At 43.4% G+C, this 18,545-nt stretch overlaps 1 protein-coding gene across 2 annotated transcripts in view; it reads right to left on the reverse strand.

The window, feature by feature from the left end:
• The window catches only part of LDB2 (LIM domain binding 2), a 461,540-nt gene that overhangs the window by 274,568 nt on the left and 168,427 nt on the right, over positions 1-18,545 (reverse strand). For both annotated transcript variants that reach the window (XM_052641921.1, XM_052641920.1), the window contains exon 2: positions 16,265-16,367. In XM_052641921.1, the coding sequence (XP_052497881.1) occupies positions 16,265-16,367 (103 nt within the window). The remainder of the gene's footprint in view (positions 1-16,264; positions 16,368-18,545) is intronic.

The raw sequence follows: 18,545 nt of genomic DNA on the forward strand, positions 1-18,545 counted from the left end.
GGGCAGGAGGAGAAGTGGACAACAGAGGAAGAGATGGTTAGATAGCGTCACCGACTCAATGGACATGAGTTTGAGCAAACTCTGGGAGATGATGAAGGACAGGGGAGCCTGGCATGCTGCAGTCCATGGGATCACAAAGAAATGGACAAAACTGAGCAATTGAACAACAATAGCAGCAGCAGCATTTAAAAGTTCTCTGCTGTTTAAAAACGATGCTGAGAAATGGGGATAAAAATGGACCTCAATATGGACACTGACAGCAAGTGAGTTCAGTTCATTTCTACAGTACAGTCAGTATAATACCTTTTTCCGGGCTCATAGCCAGGATGGAATGAGGTACTGCCATCCAATCCCACTCAGCAAATATGAGCCATGGTCCCCCTCTTCCTCGCTTACAGCCACAGGCCCTGAGGGTGCAGAGGAGACCATGGTCCAGTCTTTTCCCTCCATGAGATTTCAGATGCTCCTGATTTATGAAATGCATTTATAAACTGCAAACCACGATCAGAACACTCGTCATTTGAACTCATCCACCAACGCAGGAGGTTACTGTTGGCCACCTTTGAAAAACATCAAGGCAAGAATCCACGAAGTATCTCTCTCTCTCTTTCCTTTTTAGCAAATTAGAAGATCAGACCTAGAATTACTTGGCATAAAAATTGGAATTGGTAACTGTCTTCTTTTTTAAGCAAAACCACAGCTAATATTGGAAGACCTTGATTTTTTTCCCCTTTCCAAAGGGAAAGAAGTAATAAATAAAACTGGAATGTAAAACCAGGGAAAGTAGGAAGAGAAATGGTCCCATACACATTTCTCCTTTCCCTGGGGTTGGGTCTTCTCTTTGCTCCCTGGAGGTTCTGAGCGGGGATGGTGCCAATTAAGCAGTGCCCAGTCGGACTTCTCAGGTGGCACAGTGTGTGTAATGAATTCTCCTGCCAGTGCAGGAGATGCAAGAGACATGGGTTGCATCCGTGGGTCAGGAAGATCCCTTGGAGTAGGAAATGGTAACCTGCTCCAGTATTCTTGCCTGGGAAATCCCATGGACATAGAAACCCGGCGGGCTATATAGTACATGGGGTCACAAAGAATTGGATGTTAGAGCGTGTAAGAATTGGATGTTAGAGCGTGTGTGTGTGTGTGCTCGCACACATGCAAACACACACACACGCACACACATGGTTGGCAACAAAGCCCAGAGTTGAGAATGGAGAAATACAGTTAGAAGCACCAACTGTCAACAGATGCAATGGGACCTCAGTAAATAAATTACAAACATCTACTGAGAAATACGTGACTTATCAGAACTTCCGTAACTAATGTCACTGCGGCAATGTTGAAGAGGAGTCTGGATTTAATAGATCTTTTAATATTTTCACAGCTGGGCCTGCTGGCATGGAGCTAGTGGGCCATTTTCTTAACTAAGGTATGGCACTGGTCTGGCATTAGTTTAACAAGGTAATTATCAAGTGAAGAATAGCAGCCGCACTGCTGTGAACCTGAATAATAAAGCTCATAATTACTGATTTTGGGCCCATCTTTTTAAAAAATAACAGAGCACTATGTACTAAAGCATTTTGTAGGAAATACATTCAGGTACAGTGTCTAGAAGTACGGGGAACTATTAAAGATGTAATTAGCAGTTTATTTACATAGTCAGTCAAACACCCTATATCATTTCTCTTATGGTCCTATTGAAAAGAAGCAAATAAGTGTGGGAACATTAAGTTAGGTCAGGAAGTTCCCCTGGAGAAGGGAATGGCTTACCCACTCCAGTATTCTTGCCTGGAGAATTCCAGGACAGAGGAGCCAGGTGGGTTAGAGACCATGGGGTTGCAAAGAGTCGGACACAACTGAGCAATTACCACTAACACGCAGGCAACCCGGAAAAAGTTGATAATTATTATTATTTTAAAGCTTGAAAGTTGAAGTGTCCTAAATGCCTCAGTTGAAAACTGAATAAGTGCTATTGACTTTATCGAATGCTAGCACTCCTTCACACGTATCATGTGACAAGCATTTCCAAGGGAAGTGTTTCTTGAGCAAATACATCTCTCAGGTAACTAACTTCAATCTTCGGAATATATTCAAAGTTTGCATTAATTCTGAAACAACACACAAATAGCCTTTTATTGAGAAACATCTTAAGTGGTTGATTTTTATCTGGAATATGAGAGCAACATGGAGATAGCATATATGCCTGTGAGGCAATATCCTCTCAAGCATTACTGACTAAGCTCCCCCATAATTTGATTTTAGAACGTCTGTCTTTCCACTGTCCTCAGTATAAGTAACCCATTCTCGCATAGCAAATGATGTGTTTTTCAAAGTTAAAAGAAAAAAGACAATCAAATTCCAAATCAGATTATTCAAAGGCAGGATTAAGTAAGACACATATATTTTGAGAAAAGTCTTTAAAAAGTAATGCAATGCTTTGATTGCTGTATATACTATGGGGACTTTGTCACATGAAAAGGGAGTGGCTTTATCACCAGGCTCCCAGGTGACCTTCTTCCTCCTTCTACAGATCTTCAGAATGATTATTAAAGTTGATTGCTGTCAATTTCAAGTCCTCCTGACTTATTGAAAACCCAAAGATAATGCTGCATCAGGGAAGTTCTCATCAAAGGATACATTAAAGGCAGCACCAACTGGGAAAGGACCAACTTCATAAAAATAAATAAGCACATTATAATGGTTATGTGAAGTGAATTCTCTTGGAATGAATAATAAAAGCAAAATACAAGTAGGCACTAAGTTCTGTAAGCTCCTGAATTTAAGTATTCCAAAACAACCACCTTGATTGAACAGTAAATAATGAAACACACCCCGATGGGTGATTTTGTCATGGAACCTCTATATTCATAATAAAATACACATGAACATTGTTTAATACAGTTGTAGAAGAATGCTAATTTAACCTGACTTCAACAAATGCTTTATTTTATCCCATTTGCATAAATAAGGTGCCCTCACAACCTGCAAACATAACACAATAGTGAAGAGGAAACTACACACTGGTTTGTGGGGGAGGGTGCTTCAGGTTGGCTCATGTCACTAAATAAGAGCTTCACACACCAGTATTGTACCAAGGAAATACTGCATACATTCCAGCTTAACACTGAGTTTTCAAAATGTTTTATGTTGAAAATAATATCAATGCTACATTTAGATGTAGAATCTAAAAATGTGATGGTGAACATTAATAAGAACAGGTTTATAGGGCTTCCCTGGTGGTGCAGTGGTTAAGAATCTACCTTGCAGTCCAGAGAACACTGGTCTGAGCCCTAGTCTGGGGAGATCCCACATGCTATGCAGCAACTAAGCCCATGCGCCGCAGCTAGAGAAATGCCCTCATGCAACAGTGAAGACCCAGTGCAGCCACAAATTAATTCGTTAGTTTTTTTTTTTTTTTTTTAAGAACAGGTTAATAAACAGAGGCATAGGGCAGCAACAAGAAAAAAAAAAATCTAGCTAAAATCTGCTAATAGTCAAATCTTAGAAGCAATAGCTCACTAGACTTTCAGCTCCTCCCAGACAAGAACTTTTGCTCATCCATCTTCTTATCACAAGGGCACAGGTAGGTGACACGTGGAAAGTCCTTGAGAAAAGTTAAATAAATAAATAGGTATTTCAACTGCAACTGTGTCCAGAAAGACCCTTTCAATAAGGAGATTTAAGTACAGTTGTTGAGGACTACTTATTCTATGAAATTTGATGACACAATCAGACTTACCAGGAAGGTTAGCAGATTGCGTACTGAAATACTCCACTGATCTGTGGCCCAAAGCATTAAAGGGAAAAAAAAAAAAAAACCCACACACACAATTGATCCTAGTATTTTAGGTTGGGTAGATATTTTTTAAATTAATTTTTATTGGAGTAGAGTTATAATGTTGCATTAGTTTCTGCTTACAGCAAAGTGAATCAGCTATACCGATACATATATCCCTCTTTTTTGGATTTCCTTTCCATTTAGGTCACCGTAGAGCATTGAGGAGCATTCCTTAAGCTATACCATAGGTTTCTCATTAGTTAGTTATTTTATACATAGTATCAGTTGTGTATATATGGAAATCCCAGTCTTCAATTCATCCCAAGCCCCATTTCCCTCTGCTGGTATCATATGTCTGTTCTCTACATCTGTGTCTCTATTTCTCTTTTGCAAATAAGATCATCTATATCATTTTTCTTCGCCTATCATATTACTTTGCCAACAAAGGACCGTTTAGTCAAGGCTATGGTTTTTCCAGTGGTCCTGTATGGATGTGAGAGTTGGCCTGTGAAGAAGGCTGAGCGCCGAAGAATTGATGCTTTTGAACTGTGGTGTTGGAGAGGATTCTTGAGAGTTCCTCGGACTGCAGGAAGATCCAACCAGTCCATTCTAAAGGAGATCAGTCCTGGGTGTTCTTTGGAGGGAACGATGCTGAAGCTGAAACTCCAGTACTTTGGCCACCTCATGCGAAGAGTTGACTCACTGGAAAAGACCCTGATGCTGGGAGAGATTGGGGGCAGGAGGAGACGGGGACGACAGAGGATGAGATGGCTGGATGGCATTACCGACTCAATGGACATGAGTTTGAGTGAACTCCGGGAGTTAGTGATGGACAGGGAGGCCTGGCGTGCTGCGATTCACGGGGTCGCAAAGAGTTGGACAGGACTGAGCGACTGAACTAAGATCATTTTTCTGGATTCCACATACATGTGTTAATATGTGATATTTGTTTTTCTCACTCTGACTTCTTTCACTCTGCATGACTATCTCTAGGTCCATCCTGATGTCTGCACATGGCACAATTAGGTTCCCTTATGTGGCTGGGTAATATTCCATTGGGTATATGCACCACATCTTTTTTATGGGTAGATATGATTTTCATTTGTTGTTTAAAATGTTAAATCTAAGTCTCAGTTCTGTTTATGGACAAACTTCCAAATTGCTCTGTGACATTTCTGTTACTCTACAATACAAAAGAGTCACTACAGCTAGAGATTGTGATGGAAGAAATGTATTAAAACATGAGAAAAACTGTACATGCAGTTAACGTGCCTGTGGGTTAAATAATCAGTTCCCATGGATCATATTGATACTATTTATGGACTTTCTGGTGGCTCAGCAGTAAAAAGTTCAGCTGCAATGCAGGAGCCCATGGGTTTGATCCCTAAGTTAGGGAGGTACCCTGGAGAAGGAAATGGCAACCTGCTCCAGTATTCTTGCCTGGGAAATCCCAGGGATAGAGGAGCCTGGCAAGCTATAGTCCATGCGATTGCAAAGAATCAGACACACCTGAGCAACTGAGCAGGCGCACACCCTTGCTCTATCATCTGTCTAATCCACAAACATCTATTGAAAACTTATTCTTTGCAAGATATCCTGGTAGCGTGCTTTCTGTCATGGCTTCAAAGAACCAAAGGTTTTAGAAGGTTGGAAAGACCCCTTTACCAGTTTGAGTCTTTCTCTCCTGGAAGCAGATTTGATCACCTTCTTCTTTATGCCCCCAGGACTTTGCTAGCCTTACCCTTCCACTGTGGGGATATTATTGCACTGGACTTAATTGCTTACCTCCATTTCCCTTGTTAAACTGTAAGCTTCTTTCAGGCAGGTGATACTACTCCTGTGTGCTCAGTACCTGCCCAAGTGCATCATAGTCAACTGTGGAAGGCCTGCAATGTGGACTTTGGATTCAAAATCAGGCAGGCTTTAGCCTACTGCCCGCCCCCACCACCCTACACCATGCTCCCACTGCTGAGGTGTTTTATTCTTTAGGTAAGACTCACGAGACGGAGAAGGCAATGGCACCCCACTCCAGTACTCTTGCCTGGAAAATCCCATGGATGGAGGAGCCTGGTGGGCTGCAGTCCATGGGGTCGCTACGAGTCGGACACGACTGAGCGACTTCCCTTTCACTTTCCACTTTCATGCACGGGAGAAGGAAATGGCAACCCACTCCAGTATTCTTGCCTGGAGAATCCCAGGGACGGGGAAGCCTGGTGGGCTGCCGTCTATGGGGTCACACAGACTCGGACACGACTGACATGACTTAGCAGCAGCAGCAAGACTCATGAGAACAGCTGCTGAATGTAAGCAGAGGCAAGACTCTTGCGCATAACAGGGCCAAGTAACACTCTTAGAGATTTTCCCATATAATGTATAGTGTTCACACTCCATTGGAACTGCTCTGGAATTGTCTAGATTTCATATTTGAGCATGAACTGGGGTCCTTTGGTAGGGCTGCCAGCTTTAAAAAAGAAAGACATGGGGCTTCTAGTTCACTCAGATTGTTAGATAAACAACAAGTGATTTTGTAGTATTAATTATGTCCCATGTATTGCATTTGTATACTTAGATTTTATCTAGCGACACTGCCTTCAAGATGAGGAGTAAATTGGATGGGAAGAGGGCCAGGTAAGACGTTTCTTAATTGAGTAGAACATTTATCTTCTCCAGCTCCCTGACAATAAATGCCAGTAGCATCACCTATCATTGTGATAGTGAAAAGTTGGCTACATTCATCCTGTTACCCACCATGAGGTAGTGCCATATTGGTTTGAAAACCATAGGGAAGCAAATTAGAATAGGAATATACCCATGAAACCAAGAGTCAAGAAACGTACATACCAGTACTCCGTAGATATCATAGTCACACAGTCTCAAAAGTGAGACATCCTTGTCCATTTCATGGCTAGAACTACATTTAGACATCTCAACCAAGCTCTTGAGAATAGTTATAAGTCTGACTTGCTTAAGCTGTATAATATTGTCAGTGAATTTTGTCCCCATAAGAAAAGATCCAACACTCCTCCCAGATTTCCTAACTGCTTGACTTATAAAGGGAAAATAAAGTCACCAAATCCAAAAGGTCAATTACAAATGTGAGGATAATTATGCTTTCAACTTAAATAGCACTTTATGTAACACATTTTTCTGCCCATTACGTCATTTGATCGTTAGTGTGGTATTTATTAGCAGATGAGTGAATGGGAGATATGCTGAATCTATTGCTATGACCAATTTGCATTTCTTGATATCATCAGTTTGAAACCACAGATGAGAAAAGATTCAGGCTTATCTTTCCCTTCAGAAGTCTGTTTATTCCTTCATCAGTTGTAGGCTTTCTCTCAGGTCTTTTTTTTTTAAATATATAACTATTCCTAGATTTTGCATTAACATTACGAGAATATTTTCTCTTTGTGCTGCTTAGCAGACTGTGTTAATTTAAGGCAAGAGCTTTTCATTAAATGAAATTAAAAGTCAATGAAAAAAATAGTGATGAACTGCCTTCCTCTCAAGACTAACTACCCCATGATGACAACGCCTGGTGAAAAGCAAGAATTCAGTGCATTCTGAATGCGTGAATCAATGAACGAGTGAAGAGAAAAATGAACTTAAATGAATGCCTGCTTAAGTAAATGAACTTAATTTACTCCAAATCTTGCCAGCCCAATAAAGACTTCTGTTGAAAAGGATAACTCACTAGAATTACAATTTCAAATACTAGACCTTTCCAGAAACCCTATAGTGCAGCTCCATCAGAGAATAGCATTTTCCTGAGTTACCTGAAGCAAAGACAATGATGTCCTTATGTAACGGAAGTGCCACAATCATCCAGTAATGAACCATCAGGGCCCACTCTGAAGAAGTGCATTCCTTCTTCTCGGATTAAATTTTGAAAGCACAGTTCCCTTCCTTTCATCTGGTCTTCAGCAAACAAGATATAGAACCCCAAAGTGCCTAGAACAGGATGGCACTCCTTGATCTCCGAGCAAAATAAGGGGTGGAAACTTTACCTTCTATTGGACAAGTGGCATCATTGTAATAGTTTGGCACTTGTTTATTTAAGTCACCATCTTCCATTAGTATCAACTTTTCTCCCAGTTGGTCATTAAATTCTCAAGGTTTCCCTGTGGCAGACAAATTTGATCAAGCTTTGCCCAGAGCCAGAGATTTTCCTACTGTGTGTTAAATAATGAAAAAAATAAAGGGAACTATCCTTTATATGTACGCCAAAGTGAAAGTGAAAGTTTCTCAGTAGTGTCCAACTTTTTGCAATCCCGTGGACTGTATAGTCCATGGAATTCTCCAGGCCAGAATACTTGAGTGGGTAGCTGTTCCCTTCTCCAGGGGATCTTCCCAACCCAGGAATTGAACTGGGGTCTCCTGCATTGCAGGCAGATTCTTTACCAGCTGAGCTGCCAGGGAAGTAGTATTACTGCCAAGTGACTGGCATATCATAGGTTCACCTCATTCTCTTCTTCATCCATCCATTCATTTATCCAAGCAATAAACATTTGCTGTGTGTTTTTCATGGACAGCACTAAGCTAAGGTACGTGTTCAGTTCAGTTCAGTTCAGTCGCTCAGTCGTGTCTGACTCTTTTCGACCCCATGAACTGCAGCACGCCAGGCCCCCCTGTCCATCACCGGGGAGATCACCAGGGAGAAGTGATCGAAGATTAGGCTGTGTGTTACTTAATCTTATTTAATCCCTGGTGGCTCAGTTGGTAAACAATCTGCCTGCAATGCAGGATGCCTTGGTTCAATTCCTGGGTTGGAAAGATCCTCTGGAGAAGGGATAGGCTACCCACTCCTGTATTCTGGCCTGGAGAATTCCATGGACTGTATAGTCTATGGGGTTAAAAAGAGTTGGACACGACTGAGCAACTGTCACTTTCAACTCACTCTCAGTCTTCACAAGGACCCTATGATGTCGGATTCTGATCACCTTGATGTTATGTATAAAGAAACTGAGGTTCACTACCTCACACACTTAATTTCACACAGCTCTGGTGGAGCCGAAGCTCAAAAGGACCCAGAGTCAGGGATTTTGAACTCTGTCTCCTTAAATGAAAAAAAAAGAAAGAAAGAAAGAAAAGGAATGAAGAATTTTCAGAAGAACAAAATCACTGCAGAGAGGAAGAACCCCTGGACTAATTGGCACATGTCTCTCAAGGAAGCTACAGGTCTCTAAATGGTAGCTACACAATCCTGTGACAAATTATGTTTTCTTAGGCTCCAAAATCACTGCAGATGGTGACTGCAGCCACGAAATTAAAAGATGCTTGCTCCTTGGAAGAAAAGTATAACAAACCTAGACAGTGTATTAAAACACAGAGATGTCACTTTGTTGACAAAGCTCCATCTAGTCAAAGCTATGGTGTTTCCAGTAGTCATGTACGGATGTGAGAGTTGGACCATACAGAAGGCTGAGCACCAAAGAACTGATGCTTTCAAATTGTGGTGCTTGAGAAGACTCTTGAGAGTTCCTTGGACAGCCAGGAGATGAAATTAGGCAGTCCTAAAGGAAATAAACCCTGAATACTCACTGGAAGGACTGATGCTGGAGCTGAAACTCCAATAGTTTGGCCACCTGATGCAAAGAGTTGACTCATTGATGTTGAGTCAACTCAACATCAGGAAAAGACCCTGATGCTGGGAAAGACTGAGGGCAGGAAGAGAAAGGGGGTGACAGAGGATGAGGTATACATAGAAAATATAGAATATATAGAATCTAGAAAAATGGTGTTGATGAACCTATTCACAGGGAAGGGATGGAGACAGACGTAGAGAATGGACTTGAGAATACAGCGCGGGAGGGAGAGGGTTGGACAAACGGAGAACCTACGCTCTCAGGTGTAAGATGGATAGCTAGTGAGGAGCTGCTGTGCAGCGCAGGGAGCCTGACCTTGCACTTTCTGATGACCTGGAGGGATGGGATGGGGAGAGGGGAGGGAGCTTAGGGAGGGAGGCGATGTGTGTGTAATTTGGGCTGATGCACACTGTGGTATGGCAGAAGCCAACACAACGTTGTAAAAAAATTTTCTTTAATTAAATATTCTTTAGTTGAAGAATAAAAACAAGAAAGAAAATATATAGGTGTACTATTAAAAAAACATACCCATGCTCATATCCTAATAGTTATTAAGTGTGGTCTCAAAATGCTAATTCAAGGAATCATTTTCCCAGAAACATATTTTTAATCGTGTAAGGTGATATTGCAGGGAGAAAAAGAAACTGGGGGGAAATGTTTTCAGAATTCCGATATAGCAAGCAGAATAAAAACACAGCTGGACAAGGTGAACCAATATAAACCAGGAAAAAAAAAATAGCAACCAGAGATAGGCGAGCTCCTCGGGCCTCATAGAATTTCTCTACCTTAAGGGCACACATCCAAATACACTGCACAGAAAGCACATATTACAATGACGAAACTGAAGAACTGCATCAATATCGCAGCGCCATCAGAATTTTCAGAATAAAAGGGAAACAGGAAAAAAAAATGTAAAAGAGAGGTAAGGTGTGTGGAAACTGCTCCACGGAGGGGCCGATGCGCAGGTCTTCAAACATCTAGTGGGATCTGACGACTAAGGAAACAGCATGGAGAGTGATGGCACGTCCCCAAACAACTTTCTGCTTTTGGACGGTAAAATAAATGAACCCCCGAAGCCACAGAGGAAACAAAAATAGTCTTCGGGCTCATGTGACTATAAAGGTGTGCAGTCCTGCCAGAAACCTTTACTCTGGAAGGAACGTGGGACTCAGCATAATATAGGTTGTAAGACGGCAAATTACTGGGACCTGTCACCCTCAAATTATGAACAATATTTAAAGGATTAGTGACGACTGTGTTATCTGAGTTGCCCTCAGTCTCAATCTAGAGGCCGAGTTACGCTCATCGGAATTCAATTGAAAAACAACAGCTGTTTATGGAGCTGTTTTCTGTGTGCTGGAAACTCTGCTAAGAAATTTACATGCGTCATCTCATCAAACCCTCACTTTGCAAAAAGTGACTTGGACCAAATCACACAGGTAGTAAAAGACAGGGTGGCTCAGTGTTAAAGAATCCACCTGCCAAGGCAGGAGACGCTGGGGAGGTGGGTTTGATCCCTGTATTGGGAAGATTCCCCTGGGAAAGGAAATGACAACCCACTTCAGTATTCTCGCCTGGAAAATTCCATGGACCGGGGAGCCTGGCAGGCTACAGTCCATGGGGCCCCAGAGTCGGACATGACGGGGCATACAGGCATGATCTCTGTCCAAATGAGTTGAAGCTGGGATCAAGTAGTTTGATAGCAATCAAGCAAAAGACAAAGGTGGGTCTGAATCCAGGTATCAGACCCAGAACTCCTGCCTGAACCACACACCTCTCCCTTAAAATAATGAGGGGGATAAATTTTTTTTTTTAAATTGGGGGCCAATGAGAAGTGCCCACAAATAAGATGGCATTTTACTATTTGTATCAGCCTTCCCCACCAAGTTTCCAGAGCAAGGCCAACCTGGACATAGTGTAGAGTTTGGAGTCTTCAGCCCGCAAAGGCCAGAGCCCACACACACTCAGTCACTCTTCACTTCCTCTCCCACTTCACTCACCAGTGATGACTGTGGGTTTTCTGCAGTGGAAAGCCTGGGAGGAGGTGGTCACTTCAATGCTGCATTTCAGCAGGAATTGCCCAGCAAAGCTGTCTGTGGGCTCCCTGCTGCCCAGCAAGCTCTAGGTACTTGATAAGGACTTGACCACAGCAAGCCTCTCCAATGCACAGAAACTGCACTGAAGCCCAGGCTGTGTACTGTTATCAGTAACAATAGTGGGGACTTCCCTGGCAGTCCAGTGATTAAGAATCCGCCTTCCAATGCAGGGGACATGGGTTTGATCTCTGGTCTGGGAACTAAGACCCCACATGTCACGGGGCAACTAAGCCCATAGGCTTCCACTACTGAGCCACCACTCTCCGGAGCTCACGCGCCACATCTAGGGAAGCCCGCATGCCACAATGAAAGATGCTGGATGTCACAGTTAAGACCTGATGCACCCAAAGAAACAAATAAAGTGAAAGTGCTCGTGGCTCAGTCAGGTCCGACTCTTTGCAACCCCGCCAGGCTCTTCTGTCCATGGAATGCTCCAGCCAAGAAAACTGGCATGGGTTAGCAATTCCTTCTCCAGGTGATCTTCCCAACCCAGGGATGGAACCCAGGTCTCCTGCACTGCAGGCAGATTTTTTACCCTTTGAGCCACAAAAGAAGCCCTAAATAAATAAATAAATATTAAAAAGAATAATAGTGCTGACTGCCACGTTGTTCAAATGCTCCAAGGATCTTTGATCATCTTTCATCATAAGCCAGTGATGGTAGTATTGAGTCCATTTTACAGATGAGGAAATAGAGGTTCTCTTTAATAATCAAGGCATAAGCTAAGACCCAAGAATGTTCACACTGAACTCTCGTGTGCTTTCTATTGTTGAATATATCCAACTGCCTCCCAGCCTCTCCACTGTCTCCATGGAACACAGAACTTTCTCCATGCATCTCTCCCAGCAGAGAACCCTTTCCTGAATGAACTGGGAATCACGTATTTCCTATAGATGAAGAATATAGCCATCGTGACCCTGGGCATTAGCCTAGGTCTCTTTAGGGGGTTAACCAGTGTCTTTACCAAAAGTGTCTGTGCTGGTCACCAGGAGCTGGGGAGACTGTGCCCACAGTTTGGCTCTGTGCCCAGAAAATGTGCAAAGGAATACCAACCCTCGCTTGATGCTGACAATGAGCAGGCAACCTAAGAACGGTCACTTCCATACAAGATGGAGGAGAAAATCACGCACCACCTTAAAATTGCAAAACGAGCGTGGAGAGGGCTCTGCCATCCCCTTCCTCTTCTCACTTGTCTTCTCCGTCAAATAAGACACATTATTATTTGCGACTGCTGTTTTCAGAAATGTGTGAATTGACACGCACTTCTTCCCCCTTTGCAGTGGGAGATGAAAGGGTAGTATGGGGCGGGGCGGGGTGTCCTGACTCTGACTTTGGAGGTGGTCGGCCTGAGGCCTCATGACTCACAAGCTGGGGCTCTGGGGGCCGAGGAAGGGTCCACTTCCAGAAGAGACACTCTTCAGCTCTCCTGATCTTTAACTATGGACTTGCTGAGCGAGAGGGAATCTCTTCCTCCTGGGCCTCTTCCCCATTTGAGAGTCCACCTCACCCAAAGAGAAACCACCTCCCTGGACTGTGGGTTTCTCCAGCTGCTGAGAAAATACCTTCAGGATGGCTCATGAGGCAGCGGCAAGCACATAACCTTAGGCGCTGCACAGCCCGATGGCAGACGTTTTCCAGTAACTCTGTTCCTCTGGGTCCTCTCCTCATCAACTACACCCCAGTCTTCTAGGAAGACAGCAGCAGTCTCCATCGGCAGTCCTGATCATACCCAACCTGGGGAGGGAGCCCACTCCCATCAGGAGAGTAGGGACCCGGGTGGATGGAGCAACAGGGGCTTTCTAAAAGGCAGAGCAGTGGGACTTGGCCAGCAGGCCAGTGGTTAGGACTCCACTTCCAATGCAGGAGACAGGGGTTTGATCCCTGGTCGGAGAACTAAGATCCTGGAGGCCACACAGCCAAAAACTAAATAATAAATGGAAGAGAAGCGTATCTTCCCAAACATAATTACTTCCTGAATTGTTATATGATTAGGTTTGCCCCTCCCAGTGCAGTTCAGTTCACTTGTTCAGTCGTGACCGACTTTGAGACCCCATGGACTGCAACACACCAGGCTGTCCATCACCAACTACCAGAGCTTGCTCAAACTCATATCCATCCAGTTGGTGATGCCACCCAACCATTTCATTCTGCTCCCAACTGTGCAACTTAAAATAGAGCCAACCACACCCTAAAACTTATTTGAAAACCAAGCAGAGCACTTTGGTTTGAGTTCTCCCCATTTAAAGAAGTGCAAAGACCTCGGTCAAGGGATGGTTTTGCCAGCATTCTGTTTGGTGGTATAAAATTTTCCTTTTAAGTGTCATTCATATAGTCATTCAATGAGTATTTATTGAGCACTTGTCTTGTGCCAGTTTCTGTATTAACTTGATAACTTAGCAATAAATAAAACAAAGCCCTGGTGCACAGAGAGAAAACATTCTAATACAGGATGACAAGCAACAAATAAACAAGTAAACACATATTACAGGATTTACGGCAGCTTCGAGATATGATCTATTAGAGCTGAGAGACCCTCTGAAAACACAGAGATAGGGAGGGAGAAGGAAAAGTTTTTTTCTAGTAAGGGTTAAGTAAACCTCACCTGGAATATTCCTTGGTACTTAGAACGAAAGTAATTTGCAGAAATGTCTTACATGTATAAATGTAATAGCCAAGTCCTACTTTCTCCCTCAGAAATACACAGCTCTCAGCTCCCTGCAAGGTGTCAAGAAAAGGCTGCAGCCCCCAGCATGGGGCCAGCATGTGTTTTCCCTGCCCAGCCGGCACAGTGTGCCTGGACCGCCAATGGGTTAAGGTAGCTGCGAGATGCTTGGAGCGCTGCATAAACAGCGGGTGTCAGACGCTCCAAGCATCCTTCATCTTCCCTATCTCCCAGTCCTCGGCTGTCAATCAGCTGTCACTAGCCTGCACATCAGCAAGCGTGCGCACATCACCCGACTGTCAGCAAAGCAGCTGATGAGACTCGGCTCCAGACTGTCAATCATTTTTGTTTCTCTCTGCCGCTCGGGAAATATTTTGGCTCAGAGAAACAAAGAAGCCTGGGCAACAATGGCTCATTGTCAGGCAGGCACTCCTGTACTTGAATATAAGATCTTCAACGAGCCCTGATCATGCCTCACCCCCCCGCAGATGATGTTGGGGTCAAGGGTGGACAGATGGAAGATTGAGAATCTGTTTTATTAGTAATTCTAGTTCCTTGAGCAGAGTCTGATGGATTCACACACACACAAATAAGCACAGGAACGTGAAACAATGATAACTTGAAGTTATCTGAGCTTATGCCTCAGAAAAAAAATAAGGCTCGGAGGATAGATGACTGCTCGGTTTGCAATTATTCATCATTGATCAGGCAGGCTTTTGGGGAGAGAGAAACTGTTAGATTGCTGAGTTCATTCATCTCCCAGGGAATTCTGAGATAGTAGCTTCGACTCTCCCACTCTCTGGGGTGTGAGGAGGTTGGGAGCGCCCACGCACAGAAAAGCTAGTGAACTCATTAGGACCCCAGTGAAGTGGGTCTGCTGGCACTTGCAACAAGCGTCCTTATGTCGAATGTAAAGACATTCCAGAACAACCCCTTGTCTAGCACAGTAGCTGCCCCTCTCATACAAAACATGTATTGATCATGTCCCCCACCTCTAAAAGCCTGCAATATACAAATCTGAAGAGACGCTCCTGGCTCTGAATTTCCGTCGAGCAAGCTGTCCTGCTCCCCACCAGTTTGCCACTTTTTCAAAATCACCATGCATGTATTGGCATAATTAACCAACTCTTCTCGCAATAGATCCAAATACTAAGTTATCTGAAGCCCTGTAACATTAAGAAAAAAAATACACTTATTGTACGCTAATTGCTTTGCAATACATTTAGAAGCCGTTAGATCTTTTCATGGTGTTCATCAAGACTGCTATTACCTATCAATTACCCAATGATCTGAACCAACCTGTTTGTACATACTGTGGCTGCTCCCATTATCAGCCCCGTGTCTGTGACATTTGGGATGTTTTACCCTCTGACAGACAGATCCTTTCCTACTGTGCAACGCCAATTTCTGAAAACGCATCTCTCCTGATCTAACCGGACATTAATTGCTTTTGTGCTGATGTATCTATGCCTCTCAGTCTTCCAGCATAACTAGCAAATCTCATCTCTGACAAGTTGGCTGAACCTAATCAGGACAGATCAGCTGTTACCCAAGGTGCCACGGGCTGTAATTTGTGGTTCTTTACAGAGTTATCACTCGCCGGAAAGACAGGGAACTATAAATTCTGTCAACAGGAATCCCAAAGTGTGTGTTCCAAGCAGCTGGGGCCTCCCCCGCCCGCAAGAAAACATAGCACTTGTCAAATAAATACTTGAGATAATTGATAAGAGGGGATTAGAAGGATGCGGTTGATACCGTGACTGTAAGACTTTTTTTTTTAAAGGAAACTTCAGAAGCAAAACGGTACGTGTGGAGTATGAGTTGTCAAGGATAAAGAAGGTTTGCAGGGAAGTGAGGGGTAACAACTGTCCACAGTTCAGCTCCCACCTATCATTGGGGAACTTGGTTCACATCTGCCTTGCTCTCAAAACAGGCAAATGCCTAGACATCCTAAGCTGCAAAGGAAACATCTCGCCACCTCTGAGTCAGGCTGCCGCCCGGTGACAATGCCTTGATCAGAGGCAGGAGGGCAGGGAATACTGTCAGCCTGTCAGCACCGTTCTATTCTCTGAAGACCCCTGTGGTTTTCTTTCGGGCGCAAAAAAAAAAAAGAGGAAATATTAGAGAAAATAAACTGCTTTCTTACTGTATCGCTTTGGTCCATCTTCCAAACAAAATGAAAGGGTTAATGTGGCATCATCTTCAAAAAACTCGGTGGCAAACGCATCCCACCAGAGGTTGTCGCTGTCCTGCAAAGAGACAGATCATTTATTTAGCAGGCAAGAGCAGAACATAGCTCAGAGAGGAGCTGAGAAAGGGAAAAAGGCCGAAAAACTCAGTTACCAGTGGCTTGGGACTCGGCATATGTGTGTGGGTGTTCTGGAAGGAGTGTGGGTGGGTGTGTGGTCACTCTTCAAATTAATTGCCTCAAATGGGGACCGAATTCCAATTCGATAAACAAGTTAATGCAAAGCAAGTGAAAATTAATTCTGGGGGACATATTTGGGGAGATTTAATAAACGTATTTTGGAATACTGTGAAAGTTTTTAAGAAAAGGGTTTGCACATAATGTAAAATGTACTCAGCCTTTTTTCTCTTTCTTTCACTTTGCTCTTTTAAGAGCCTGACTTACAAACAGAAACCACAATATTACAACCAGGTTAAGGAGACTACATTTTTTTTAAAGATAATTTATTTAAAGAAAAAGAAAAGACTGTGTGTGGCTTGTGGCGTTCCTCTATGTAAATATCCCTATGAAAGACACAGGTATTGCTGCCTGGATTTATGTAGAAAGATGAGTGTGTGCACAGGCAGACGTCACATACATGTGGAGTATTCTCGAGGACTGGTTTAAGATGACAGGCAATCACTAGCTCGTTATTAGATCAGTCATTAAAACTAGAACAGTTCAGCGGAATGCAAACCATTCCATAGGAACTCTGCTTGTTTGTCTTGGGTTGAGAGTTTCCCTTGTTCACCCAGAAAATACTTTGAACTTGACCGTTAATGTCACTGCAAATCTTCAAGGGCAAGAGAAGGGCTTCCCTAACAGGGAACTGGGGGGATAGTGTTGTGTTTTAAAGGGGGGGGGGGTCCAACCTGTGCCTCATTCTCTGTATAGTGCTCAATTTACTCCCAATTATTTTTTAATTTTAATTTTTGTTAATCCATTTTTATTGAAGGATAGTTGCTTCACAATACTGTGCTAGTTTCTGCTGTACGGCAAAGTGAATCAGCTACACATATAGATAAATCTTCTCTTTTTAGGATTTCCTTCCCATTTAAGCTGCCACAGAGAACTGAGTAAAGTTCCCTGTGCTATACGGTAGATTCTCATTAGTTATCTATTTTGTACCTAGTATGAATAAGATGTACATATACACATGTATACATAGACATATATGAGTGCTGAATAGTTGATACTTTCAATTGTGCTTCTGGAGAAGACTCTTGAGAGTCCCTTGGACAGCAAGAAGATCAAACCAGTCAATCCTAAAGGAAATCAACCCTGAATATTTATTGGAAAGACTGATGCTGAAGCTGAAGCTGAAGCTCCAATAATTTGGCCACTTGATGCAAAGGGCTGGCTCATTGGAAAAGACATTGATGCAGGGAAATATTGAAGGCAGGAGAAGAAGGGGATGACAGAAGATGAAAGTTGGATGGCATCACCAACTCAATGGACATGAGTCTGAGCAAACTCAGGAGATAATGAAGGACAGGGAATTCTGGCATGTTGTAGTCCATGGGCTCACAAAGAGTCGGACACAATTTAGTGCCTGAACACCAACCGCAACATGAGGCTTCCCAGGTGGCTTGGTGGTAAAGAATCTGCCTGTCAATGCAGGAGATGTTGGTTCAATGACTGGGTCAGGAAGATCCCCTGGAGGAGGAAAGAGCAACCCCTTTCAGTATTCTTGCCTGGAAAATTCCATGGGCAGAGAAGCCTGGTGGGCTATGGTCTGAGGGGTTGAAAATAGTTGGACAAGACTGAGTGTACACATTTGTGTGCATTTGCATGTACATACACACACACACACACACACACGTATATATGTACTTTTGCCACCTGATGTGAAAAGCCAACTCATTGGAAAAGATCCTGATGCTGGGAAAGATTGAAGGCAAAAGGAGAAGGGGGCAACAGAGGATGAGACGGTTAGATGGCATCACTGACTCAAGGGAGATAGTGGAGGAGAGAGAAGCCTGGTGTGCTGCAGTCCACAGGGTCGCAAAGAGCTGGACACAACTGAGCAACTGAATGCCAGTATGTGTCAATCCCAACCTCCCAGTTCCTCCCACCCCACCCCCTGCCCAACTCATTTTTTCTGCATCTTTGGGAAGGAAGGACTAGGGTTCAGGAAGAGGGAAGGGTGATGGAAAGGGTCATATTTTGTCTCCGTCTGGTTTCTTTTCAAGCCCTTCAC

Source organism: Budorcas taxicolor, chromosome 6, assembly GCF_023091745.1.
Source record: "Budorcas taxicolor isolate Tak-1 chromosome 6, Takin1.1, whole genome shotgun sequence".
Classification (NCBI taxonomy): Eukaryota; Metazoa; Chordata; class Mammalia; order Artiodactyla; family Bovidae; genus Budorcas; species Budorcas taxicolor.